Genomic DNA, 13,457 nt, shown 5'->3' on the forward strand with positions numbered 1-13,457 from the left:
GGCAGATGCCATTGCACAGTTCTCTTGGTCCAGCCTTACTGTTTGGAAGATGCTCTCCTAGGGCTCAGAAATGGGTTTTTTCAGCACTCTGGCTCTTTCCATGGTGGACATAAAGGCCTTACTCTGGACTATGACTAGGTCCTGGGTCACAGCATTCACGAGGCAGAGGTAAGAGGATTGCTGTGAGCTCAAGGCCAGCCTGGAACTACAGAGTGAGTGCCAGGTCAGCCTGGGCTAGAGTGAGACCTTGCCTTGAAAGAAACAAAAATTATATTTGGCCATTTGCTTATAAGTTATATATTCCTCTGAATGAATGTTTGACTATCTCAACTTGGTTATTATCAAAGATAAATAATCTTATTTTTCCAAGTGAAATAGAAAACTGGATCTGATTTAGTACCTTGAAATGTTTGAAATTTTCTAATGTCTAATAGCTCCTTAATATGCTTTGTTTAAAGGCTCATAAGTTTGACTCTTTTAGTGACTTCACTTATAAAATATAGGCTTCGGACAGAAACTATTACTGTTTGCACCTTTCCAACTTTTTCTCTGAGATTTATAGCATGGATTCTTTTCTAACAGATGGAAAATGGTTGATCATTATGTTAGTCGTGTCCGTGGAAATCTCCAAATGTTAGAACAGCTGGATCTAATTGGGAAAACCAGTGAAATGGCTAGACTTTTTGGCATTCAGTTTTTACATGTATTGACAAGAGGTTCACAGGTAGGAAGTTAATATTTTTGTATACATACAAAGTTTTGTATAAGTGATACACTGACTTCTAAAATGCTTAAAGTGATTTTTTAACTTTATATCTATTATGAACTAATCAATAGCTGAGTAATCAAACCTTTTAGCATAATTAGAGGCATCCCTTAGACTTGGGAACCTGCTTCTTCCTTTACATTTCTAAGTTTGGTATGTTCCAACTCTTAATAGATAATTTTAATATAATAGTACAGAATTTGGAAATGAATATTACTGATCTATATGATTTCTAAAATGTTAAAGAAGAATGTGATCTCGGTAACAATTTAGTTCATATCTTTGTAACTATAATTTCCCAAGAGTATAATGATTTTTGTCAAACACCTTACTGAAAATAATATTTTATGTAATAAGTACTTATTTGAATACCTATAGTTTGTTAAGCATCAAGGTTACTATGTTAGTTGTCTCAGATTCCTAAATTTCAAAATACCTCTACTTTTAAAGCCAGGCACAATTGCTCATGCCCTTAATCCCAGCACTTGAGGGCCTGAGGTTGGAGAATCCCTGTGAGTTCAAGGCTAGCCTGAACTACAGAGAATTCCAAGCCAGCCCTTTGGCTGTTGTGAGACCCTGTCTCAAAAACAATAACTTCATAAACATTTCCTACTTCTATAAATATAACAAAAATAGAGTTCTAACTACCTGGGTATTGCCTGTCAAATAATTTATTACTTATAAGCTATATTATTCATTTATTCCACCACACGTATTAAGAACCACTTGAGCTGGCATTTAATGAAAGGCAAAGATTCCTTAAAACTGCATACGAATATTTCAGGAGCCAGGCATGGTGGCACACGCCTTTAATCCCAGCACTTGGGAGGCAGAGGTAGGAGAATCACAGTGAGTTCGAGGCCACCCTGAGACTACATAGTGAATTACAGGTCAGCCTGAACTAGAGTGAGACCCTACCTCGAGAAAAAAGAATATTTCAGGGAACTTGTGTTGGTCCTTGTGAGGGTTTTCATCTTCTAATACCCAGTTCCCCAGTGAATAGTGGGTTTTATAAACAGTCAGTAGTTGCTGTTTCAGTAATTGCTAAAGAACTAGAATAAGTTGATTGCTTTTCAGTTTAGGAATAACATTTATCTATCTCGAGTCTTCTAACAGTTCTTTTACTCTCTTAATTTTTTCAAATAAATTTATTAAAACTTATTGACCAATTCAAGTGAAATTATTAAATTACACATCTGTCTTTCTGTATCTGGCTCATTAGAGTATATAACTTTATTTTAAAATATAAAGAAATCTAATTGTATCTTTGTTTCCAAAATCTCATACTGACTGACTTTAAGTTATCTTACTACTTCGCAATATTTATAAAGGTTATAAGAATAGGAAAGGATTCACATATGTCCTCTGAGATACCTTGAAAGGTGAATAAATAATACTGAATAAGTGTCATATAAGAAATGATGCACTCTTGCTCTGAATAGTGAAAGGTGATCATGGAATCAGATGCCTGGTGTGTTGATGTTCAAGCTACATGCTCTTCTTACCTCTCCCTCCCTGTTTTGCAGTACCGTGTAGAGTCAATGATGTTGCGTATTGCTAAACCAATGAACTATATTCCTGTGACACCTAGTGTTCAGCAGAGATCCCAAATGAGAGCCCCACAGTGTGTTCCCCTAATTATGGAGCCTGAATCCCGCTTCTATAGCAACTCTGTTCTCGTTCTGGATTTCCAGTCACTATATCCTTCTATTGTGATAGCGTACAACTATTGTTTCTCTACCTGTCTGGGCCATGTGGAAAACTTGGGAAAGTAAGATGTTTTTATCATATTTACTGTTGTTTCTGGAGATTTTTCTCTGTGTCTCTCTGTACTTCACATTGTTATTGTGAGGGTAATGATAACACAGCTAATCTGCTCCTTATAGCTATTGTATTAATTAGTATGGATCATAATAGGGTTAATTTTGTTTCATGGGTAGATGGCTCAGGTGGAGAGGTTCATGAACAAAGCTAAATCACCCTTAGACCTTTCTGTTTAACTGTCCATGACTACCAATGATCTCCTATAGGATGAAAATTATTTTTATTATAAGTCACCTTTTAGTGAGCAATTTGAATATTATGATTTTATAATTTCTCTTGACTTTTCTTAGACATAGACTGTCATTTATTTTATTTAAGATTTTTTTTCTTTTGTTTGAAAACTAAACCTATAGCCTTGTGCTTGCCAAGAACGCACTTTACCACTGAGCTGAAGCCCCAACCTCTCTGCTATATGATTGTTTTGTTTTCAAGGTTGGGTCTCACTCTAGCCCAGGCTACCTTGGAACTTCCTTTGTATCCCAGGCTGGCCTTGAATTCATGGTGATCCTCCTACCTCAGCCTCCCAAGTGCTGGGATTACAGGTGTGTGCTACTACCTTTAATACCTGGCCAGGTGTGATGTTTAAAAGCTGTAATTAGCTGTTAGTTTTCTTTTCTATGCAAGCTTATGTATGTACGTATGCATGCATTGACATTCGTTCCTGTGTGGGTGTGGGTACACATGTGCATGCAGGTGTATGTGTGCATTCATGTGTGTTTCTGTGAGAGTGTGAATACATGTGCAGGTGTATGTGTGTTTCTGTGAGGATGTGGGTATACATAAATGTGTGCATGCGTATTCATGTGTGTTCCTGTGAGGGCTTGGGTACATGTATACATGTGGGAGTATGTGTAGAACAAAACCAGAGGTTAGTCACTCTTTAGCGTATTTGTTTTTGTTGACATTATTTTTTGTTTTAAAGGTAGGGTTTTGCTCTAGCCCAGGCTGACCTGGAATTCACTATGTAGTCTCAGGCTGATATTGAACTCACAGTCATTCTCCTGCCTCTGCCTCCTGAGTACTGGAATTAAAAGCATGCGCCACCATGCCTGGCCACATTTGTTTTTGAAACAGGGTTTTTCAGTGAGCTTGCTGATTTTATTAGGCTGCCTAGCCAGCTTGCACAGCAAGCACTAACTCACTGTGCCAGCTCCCTAGCCCATGTTTACTAATTCATATAGATTAAGTCAAAGTAGCATTTTAAATTATCGTCAAGGAAGTGGATATTGTTCTTGAATAATAAGAAAAAGTGTTACTTTTTTGTTTGTTATTTGAGGGAGAAAAAGAGGCAGCTAGAGAGAAGAGAGAGAGAATTGGGCACACCAGGACCTCTAGCCACTGCAAATGAACTCCAGACACATGAGCCACCTTTTGCATCTGGCTTTACATGGGTACTAAGGAATTGAACTCAGTTCCTTAGGCTTTGCAAGCAAGTGCCTTAACCAGTGAGCCATCTCTCCAGCCCAGAGTCTTCCTTCTTAATGATGCTTGTGTATTCAAGGCCAGGTGTTAGAAGCTTATCTGACACTCTTTCATAGAGAAGGTTGCAGAAATTGTATCAGTTACCTATCTTTATGAAGAAAGGAATTTGAAAACACTAGCCTTTTTATTTGATTTTTTTCCTTTAAGGTACTTAATATCAGCAGTCATATTGAACAGACATTTGGTATTTCAGTATAAATTTAGCTTTAAGTTTTAAGTGTCTTGTAGTGAATTATGAATAATGTAAAGTAAACATTACTAAGTATATTAACTTGAGTTTAGATGTTTGAAAATGAATATCAGATGGAATTCAAAAGATGCCTACAAGACTGTACTATATAATTTATAAAAGTTTGTGCTTAATATTTTCTTTCTTAACAGGTATGATGAGTTCAAATTTGGCTGTACCTCTCTAAGAGTACCTCCTGATTTACTTTACCAAATTAGGCATGATATCACAGTGTCCCCCAATGGAGTAGCTTTTGTCAAGGTAATGCTATCTTGTAAATGAAAGGAATCAACTGTGGCTTTAGCTTTTGGAGAGAAAGTTTAGATGTTATTGGCAATTGGTAGAAAACAAAATGACTATATTTACTTGATTATTTTATCTCATAAAGTCAAAATGATTTCTAAGAAATCACTTCAGAGTAATACAGCCTCTTCTTGGTTGAATTTAGATTTAAAATATTTTAATCTGTAATGAAATATTGAAAAAGGAATGTATGTACATAGCATCTGCCTTCTGGTAGACGTAGCTAGCAATTTGATAATTAGAAGCTATTATAAAAATTTTAATTGCTTTAATGTGTATACTCTACTGACTGTTCATCTACATTATTTTAAGTTAAATTGAGATCATCTTAGATACAGTGATGCTCTAATATGTTTATTGATAATATATTGAAGAAGATATCCAAGCTAATGGTAGAGTCCTTTCTTTGCTCTTTGATTTTACCCTCAAAAAGAAACTGAAGAAAGGTTCCTAAGCTCATAAAGGAGAGGAGAGGCTAAGAGATGAGCTTCATCTTCCAACCTCATTCCTTTCTGTTTCCTTAGCAGAGAATGGGTTGATACTAAAATTATGATACAGTATGGTTGATGGTAGAGCAGAAACCCACCTTCACTCAGATTGATTCTGGTGTACTTATAGAATACATCTTTCTCTATCAGTAAGAGGTAATGCTAAGCTACAGTTAGCAGTTTAGATATCAGGAAAATGTTTACAAAAATTCGTGGTACTCTCCTGTCTTAAAATTTTAAGGTGTGATATTTCTATTGTCTGATATAGAAGTCTAGTTGGGGATATGGAAATTGTTTTTCTTTTAATTGTCTCCCCAGGTTTTTTTTTTAATCTGTTCTCAGGTAACATTTCTGCATATTTGTTCCCAGTTCTTTTTATATTATGTTTTAAAACATGTCTCACTAACAAATCAAGAAAATAGTCTGATTTACAACAACCTCACACACACACAACTAAGAATAAACCTAACCAAGGAGATGAAAGACCTCTGCTATCAAAATTATAAAACACTGAAGAGCTGGGAGGCCAAGGTAGGAAGATCACTGTGAGGTCAAGGCCACCCTGAGACTACATAGTGAATGGTCAGCCTGGGCTACAGTGAGACTCTACCTCGAAAAACCAAAGAAAGAAAGAAACTAACTAAAGAATGAAATCAGAGAAAGTGGAAAGAATGGTGTTAAGATGACCATACTCCCCAAAAGCAAACCATAGATTTAATGTAATCCCCATTAATATTACCAGTGACACTCTTCACAAAACTAGAAAAAAATCATTTTAAAATTCATATGGATGCAACAAAGATTCCAAGTAGCCAAAGCAATCCTAAGGTAAAAGTAATCCTGGCAGCATCACAATGCCCATTGTCAGAACACCACAAAGACATTTTGTAATGAGCTGCACAGTGTCAGCACAAAAAATAAAATACAAGCAAATTATCACAAAAGAAATACACATGGTCATAATGAAGAACAAAGTCAGGTCATTTTAAATGGAATTTAACATATTAAGCAAAAAAATAACCCAAGTGCAGAAAGATAAGTAACATATTTTCTCATGAACAAAGACTAGGGATTTGGAAGAAATAGCCTGCAAGTGGAAGAGGGACTGCTGGGAAAGGTGAGGGACTAGAAGAGAAGAGTGACAAGAGACTAAGACCAGAGAGTGGAGGTGGAAATCAATCAAAATATGATATACATACAGATGAAAATTCACATTGAAACTTACTAATGTGTATGATTAATATCCAGTAGTAATTAAATGTAATAGAACAAGGCTGGGAGCCGGGCGTGGTGGCACACGCCTTTAATCCCAGCACTCAGGAGGCAGAGGTAGGAGGATCGCCGTGAGTTCGAGGCCACCCTGAGACTCCATAGTGAATTCCAGGTCAGTCTGGGCCAGAGTGAGACCCTACCTCGAAAAAAAAAAGAAAGAAAGAAATAGAACAAGGCTGGGGAAATGGCTTAGCAGTTAAGGCATTTGCCTGTGAAGCCTAAGGACCTCGGTTCAATTCTCCAGGGCCCACCTAAGGTAAATGCACAAAGGGTCACTTGAGTCTAGAGTTCTATTGCAGTGGCTAGAGACTCTGGCATGCCCATTCTCTCTCTATCTGCCTCTCCCCCTCCCAATAAATAAATAAATAAATAAATATTTTTAGAAAAAAAAGAAATAGAACAAAGGGGGGGAAAATTTCAGCTGCTTCAAAGGGTATACCAAGTGAGCTAGAAATTAGACTATGTTCTCATTGTCACATGTATAGCATGATTATTAATCTCTTTAGTAGTATTTTTAAAACTTGGTCTACATTTTGACCCAATGTGTAAACCTTCATGAAAATAAGATATTTTAATATTCAGGATGTGATTGTCTTATACCTAGGTTTTAATTGTTCAATTCAACATGCGTTATTTTGCACGTGTCCATGAATCATCAAAGTTAAAAAGCTGTTTGTGGTTGTCATTCCTACTGGCTTTTCATAAATTCTCCCTAGTCTTGATTAATACAAATGATTTTCTTGGCAACAACAAATTTTATCACCTCACTATTCATCCCCTCTTCCAGATTGCTAATAAATATAGGCCGGAGGGGATGGCTTAGTGGTCTAAGCATCAGATTTGAAATACCTAGAGTCCATGGAACTGCAGGTTTGAATGTCAGCAGAGTCAACCCAGCTCATCATTCTGCCAAGGTAGATAAATGGAGTTCCATGCAGATCACTGTGTGGGGTTTTAGGATAAAATCTTTTAAAACTGAGATTGGTTATGAGTGATAAAAGTCCCATGTGTCTTTTTGGAAAGATGGGGGTCTCAATCAGAGTTTTAAACAGCATTTTCTTCTGATTTTGTTGTGTGACTATTTACGCACTATTGGACATCCTCCTTCCTGCAGCTCTCTTGAGCGCACATAGAAATGCTGCACTAGATTTAAAAACATTACAGGAACCATGTAGAAGAAAAGTCCTCTAAGAATCAGATACAAGGACTCTGTGTTGGCAGCTGCTCGTCCTGTGGCCCTTCTCTTGTTAGCATGTTCCCATTCATGAGTCACCCATTGTTACACTGTGTGTTTCCTTCTTAGTCACCCAAGTCTATTAATGTCTATGGGATTTCACATATTCTTTATTTCCTTTATGATAGCCTTCAGTAAGAAAGGGTGTCCTACCACGAATGCTGGAAGAAATTTTGAAGACTAGATTCATGGTGAAACAGTCAATGAAGGCTTACAAGCAAGACAGAGCCCTGTCACGGATGCTCAATGCACGTCAGCTGGGACTCAAGCTGATAGCAAATGTCACATTTGGTTATACATCTGCTAATTTTTCTGGGAGAATGCCATGCATAGAGGTAACACATAGCTATAGTTTTCTTGGAACTGTCATGTGAATGCAAGACTAAAACAGCATTAAAATAATGTGCATTAAATAAACTTTAGACTGAAAGGTTTCATTTCCATGATATATGTTTACTTTTTCTCAGACTGGGTTTATAAATATACATATTCTGAGTATTTGTGAATTTTCTCTATGAAAATTCTGTGCCTTTATTTCATTGATAATTTTTAAACTCACATACACATATTTTTACATACTCCATGTTCATCTGTTATCATGAGATTTCAGTGCCAGTTTTATGGTAGAATTTACAACTTTGATACTAAGTAACTTCAGTTATTTTTTATTAGGTTGACTTGTCCATATGTCAGAATAAAGAAAAAACCATATCATATTTGCTAGTGTAATAAGTCAAAATCTTTCTTTTGCAGTGATTACTAGCAGTTGAAAACAGTACTTTTCATAAAATGTGACTAATTTCTTAAGGTGTTTCTTTGACAGAAATACAAATATAGTGTAATATAATATGACTTTGCTAGTGATTGAGAAAAGAACAGAGTAGACTTCTGTAAATTATCTTTTTATGCCAAATGAAAGCTAGAGGCTGTAGAGATATGCTAGATTGCATTGCTTCAGAATCCCCCATAGCTCACAATGGGCAAAGTGAATTCCAAAAACCCACTCATATTGAGAGCAGGAAAATGTTATCCCACTCTCATGTTGAAAAAATAATGAAAAATAATTAAATGAAAAAATAATGTTGTATGATTTTGTGCTTACTAGACAACACTTTTTGCTTTGTAATTATAGTGGCCATAAGCAATGCATTTGTGTTACATTTTATGTTTCTAGTTGCAGAGGATATAAAAAAAAGTTTCATCAGTCCTACATGTTCATATATTACTTATACATGAAAAACCCTGATATCTATATGGTCTAGTAGAAAAAAATGGAAGTGATACTACTACTGCAGAAACAGAATATCAAACCTGTTTTTTGGCTGTTTTCCTAATTTCTTCCCTACTTCACAACTTTAAAATTGATAACATATCATAGTCCATTTTATGTGCTATAAGAGAATACTTGAGACAGGGTAGCCCAAGGTCAGAGCACATCTAGTGAGACCCAACATGCCATTCTGAAAGTCAGAAAGACGAGAGAGGGCCAGATGGAAAGGGGTCGTACTCATCCTTGTATCAGGAATCCACTCCTGCAGTAACTAACCCACTTCCATAACCATTACATTAGTACCTTTATGCAGAGTAAAAATGGACACTGTCATACAGGTTGGAAAAAGGAGCACATAGATTACTTACTTACTGGTCATGTGCTTCCCCCCATAAACACACAGTGGAAAAGATGATAGTATAATCAAGACCACAAAAACTAGCTATATGTAGAATATCAGAGAGAGAGAGAGCGCTAGCAAGGTTTCTATAAGAATATGGGGGCCAGCCGGGCGTGGTGGCGCACACCTTTAATCCCAGCACTCAGGAGGCAGAGGTAGAATCGCCCTGAGTTTGAGGCCACCATGAGACTACATAATTAATTCCAGATCAGCCTAGACCATAGTGAAAGCTTACCACGAAAATCCAAAAAAAAAAAAAAAGAATATGGGGGCTGGGGAGATGGCTCCGCAGGTAAGAGCTTGAGGAGCTGAGTCCTATCCCTGGCACCCAGGTAAGAAGCTAGGCATAGCCACAAATTCCTGTAACTTCAGCACTAGCCTATGCATGCACACACACCACCACCACTACACATTAAAGAAGAATATATTCATGTTTTTTCTCCTATTGACTTTTTTTTTTTCTGATAAAGACAATGTGGTATTCTTTTTCAGCTGGGTGACATTTATCTCTGTGTATCCCAGGCAGGCCTTGAATTTGTGATGATCCTCCTGCTTCAGCTTCCCAAGTACTGAGATTATATGCAGACATATCCACACCTGGCTGAACTTTATCTCTCTTTTCACAGTTACTTTTCCCTTTTATATTTTTCTTGTGACTTCTAAGGACCCCAACTCTTATGTAAATTATAGAATTCATTTTCCTCATCTACTCTTTTAGCTCTGTGTTGGAGTCACAGCTTTCAGACTAGGAACCTTGGCACAGAGTAGTGGGTTCAGCTAGTAATCACTTCTTTTTTCTTCTCCTACCCTGGGTCTCCTGACTCCTTCATACCACCCAGCCTCCAGAAGCAGCTCCAGAAGGTCAGAATTGACCAAGTCTGAAGTAAGAGAACTCATAAATGGGCCAGAGCAAACAGCATTACACAAGTCATTGTGCTTATGAATTTATTGGTAAATATCTCAAAAGCATATTTGACTTGGACGTAGGGTGGCTCAGCCATATAACCATTTGCCCTCACATATTAAAAATGTATCTTGTTTGAAAGTGGCAGTAGGGAGCCGGGTATAGTGATTCATGCCTGTAATCCCAGCACTCAGGAAGCTGAGGCAGGATGGCAAGCTCAAGGCTAGTCTTTTAATGTACCAATTTATAATTCACACTCTCAAGGTTTTCTGATATACTTGATTGCAATAGAATTTATGAACCTAATTTAAAATCCCAATTAAGTTTCTGTACCTTGATTGTATTATGTATCCTTTGTTTAGATACCTAATGTGTACCCATCATACTATTCAATCCTACATTTAGTTTGGTTGATTTAAATTTTGTACTTAAAAAGGGAAGCAGGGTGTCTGCTGTTTGCTTCTAAATACACAGACAAAATGCATAGCTCTTGTTTTAACATTACAAATGTTCCATAGAAGTTCAATAGCCACCTTCCCCACCTATTAACTTCAATAAGTCTAAGTGAAGTAGCAGTGCCATGTAGTCTACTTAATTTAAGAATTAACGGGGCTGGAAAGATGGCTTAGCAGTTAAAGCACTTGCCTGCAAAGCCTAAGGACTCAGGTTCAATGCCTCAGTACCCACATAAGCCAATGGTGGCACATGCATCTGGAGTTCATTTGTAGTGGTAAGAGGCCCTGGTGCACCCATTCTCTCTTTCTGTCTCTGCCTTTTTCTCACTCTGTCAAATAAATAAAGAAAGAATGAATGAATGAATGAATTAACATGCTTTTTGTATTTGTTAGGACTTAGTATCTTTGGTTCAACAGCTTGTGCTTTGGTCATTGTTAAGTTTGTTAATCGCCAATACAAGATTCCTGTGGATAATATTTGTATCCTACTGGACTTAAACAGAACACTTGAAATACATTTCTATCATTATGTATAACCAATTACAGTTCAGCATTTAAATACAATATCATAAACACTCTGAAAGCATCTTGAAAGAGATGTACATACTTGTGCCCATCCAGAATGATTTGTAATCTAATTGGTCATAAAGGCATAAAGAAATGCTATGGATAAACAAGGCTTCTTTTTCCAAGAGGCAGATGTGCCTGTGTCCCATGTAAAAGTGTACAATCATTGTACTTCGTGCTACACTCAGAAGCAAGTCTGTATTGATTGCTTCTTTTATACTTGTTTTCTTGTATGTGTAGAATGATGGCATTGGTAGCTATTTTGCTTTTGCACATTCTTGTTTCATTTCTAGAAATAATTTAGTAATTATATTTAGTATGATATGTTAAAATCTATTGGCTTTTATTGAAGTATGTTAAATTCTTTCCAATGTGTTTGTATTAACAGGTTGGAGATAGCATTGTTCACAAAGCCAGAGAGACCTTGGAACGAGCAATTAAACTAGTTAATGACACCAAGAAATGGGGTGCTAGGGTTGTGTATGGAGATACTGACAGGTAATATATAGGTTTGGTTTTGTTGCTTCTCTTCATATCTGCTTTTTGGTGTTTGAAATTACTTAAGGGTAATCCTGATTGACAGTCTACTCCTAATGATCCTTGTGTTCAAAGTTAAAATAGGTGGTAATTAACCAGGTAGGGCTTTCAGACACAAAATATATAAGCATTCTCAGCTGCACACTGACAATTTCCATGGATTCTTACAGGCAGCTCTGCCAGCTAAATAGTGACCTGCAGACAGACCATGCACATGGAAGTCTAGTTGATAAACAATTCCTCTGAATCTAAATTTTAGTGTCTCTTGACATTTTTAAAAATTTAAACTATTTTTAAAAGGCAGTTGCCAAGGCTGTTAGCTTTTCATTAGGCCTCCATAATGTTGACCTTCTAAAAGGTATATGCATAAGACAAACAGAGTTCCCCGTCGGATTCCATCTGCTTCCTAAAAAAAAAAAAAGAAGAAGAATTCAAGCAAATAAAATTCAAGGCTCACAACATGTCACATATGTTGTTGATTCTGAGTCTAGCTTCCTACCCTGGGAGTATATGCCTTGCTTAAGTCCTTCCTTACTTTGAGAATCATTATTGTAAAAACTCCAGTTATAGACTGAAACAGGTCACATCCCATTTAGACACATGATATTATTTAGGTCAGCACTTTTTATGCTGTTAGAGATTCAGAACCATATGAGTGCCTAAAATGTCTCTCGGGTAATGCTTAAGAACACATTTTCCTTGAATAAGAAATTTTTCTCAGCTCCCAACTAGTTAGTAACTGATCCATAAATCCATGCTTTCTTTTTTGATTCCTCACAGGTGCTTTCTCTGTATATTCATTTTCACAGATAAATTGTTAATTCCAGTGAAATGGATTCTTAACGCCATTAGAACTTAATTGTTTTTAACGTTTTAAAATTATTTTTATTTATGTGTGTGTTTCTGTGTCTGTGTGTGGGCATGCCAGGGCCTCTTGCCTCTGCAAACAAATTCCAGACATTAGTGCTACTTTTTGTGTCCATCTTATATCAGTGGCTGGGGAAATGAACCCTAGCCAGCAGGCTTTGCAAGCAAGTGCTTTTGACCACTGAGCCATCTTCCCAGTCCCTCATTAGAACTTTTGATCATCACTCATTTGTTGACCTGTTAAACACATTTTGAAACCTGTATGATGGTAATTCAAGGCTAGGGCATGCATTCTCAACAGTAAAAGCATCACTCCAGCAGAGCACAGTTCTCAGAAGTACAAAAATGTCCTTGTATGGTAGTTTGGGTCCTAAAGAATTCAGTCATATCTAAAAATATATTCTTCGTAATAATTACTTTTTATTATTAAAATTAATTTTTTTCATTGGAAGAATAATAGTGATAAAAATTTGAGGAAAATCTTCCCTATGGATAATTTGTAACGCTTGGTGTAGTGGAAAAGAATTCTCAACTGAGAGGCTCTGAAGTCAGTGTCTAGCTATAATCCTAGCAGATTGCATGGGCATGAATACTTTTCTTAACGTCTCTGAAACTTTATCAACTGCCTCATACTCAGAATGGAAGAATTTGGTAAGTGATGGCAAATGGCCATTGCCCCCCTCACTGAGATCAGCTACTAGAGTGTCACAAGGGCTCAGAAGGCTGTTTAACTCTAAAGCAGGTATTCATTATTCTCCCTTTAGAAAGTCATAAATGTGTACACAACATATCATAGCATTTCAGAGTGTTACTTCATATAGTAGTGGTTGTCCATCACATTCCTCCTACTCAGTGGGAT

At 36.8% G+C, this 13,457-nt stretch overlaps 1 protein-coding gene across 5 annotated transcripts in view; it reads left to right on the plus strand.

Moving 5' to 3' along the window:
* The window catches only part of Rev3l (REV3 like, DNA directed polymerase zeta catalytic subunit), a 161,266-nt gene that overhangs the window by 127,564 nt on the left and 20,245 nt on the right, over positions 1 to 13,457 (plus strand). For 4 of the 5 annotated variants that reach the window (XM_045155227.1, XM_045155230.1, XM_045155228.1 and 1 more), the window contains exons 22-26: positions 583 to 724; positions 2,293 to 2,537; positions 4,454 to 4,562; positions 7,727 to 7,933; positions 11,583 to 11,692. In XM_045155227.1, the coding sequence (XP_045011162.1) occupies positions 583 to 724; positions 2,293 to 2,537; positions 4,454 to 4,562; positions 7,727 to 7,933; positions 11,583 to 11,692 (813 nt within the window). Of the gene's footprint in view, positions 1 to 582; positions 725 to 2,292; positions 2,538 to 4,453; positions 4,563 to 7,151; positions 7,279 to 7,726; positions 7,934 to 11,582; positions 11,693 to 13,457 lie in introns of those variants that run through there. The other variant, XR_006638168.1, reaches the window with a different exon arrangement.

The sequence above is a fragment of the Jaculus jaculus genome, chromosome 7, assembly GCF_020740685.1.
Source record: "Jaculus jaculus isolate mJacJac1 chromosome 7, mJacJac1.mat.Y.cur, whole genome shotgun sequence".
In the NCBI taxonomy this organism is placed as follows: Eukaryota; Metazoa; Chordata; class Mammalia; order Rodentia; family Dipodidae; genus Jaculus; species Jaculus jaculus.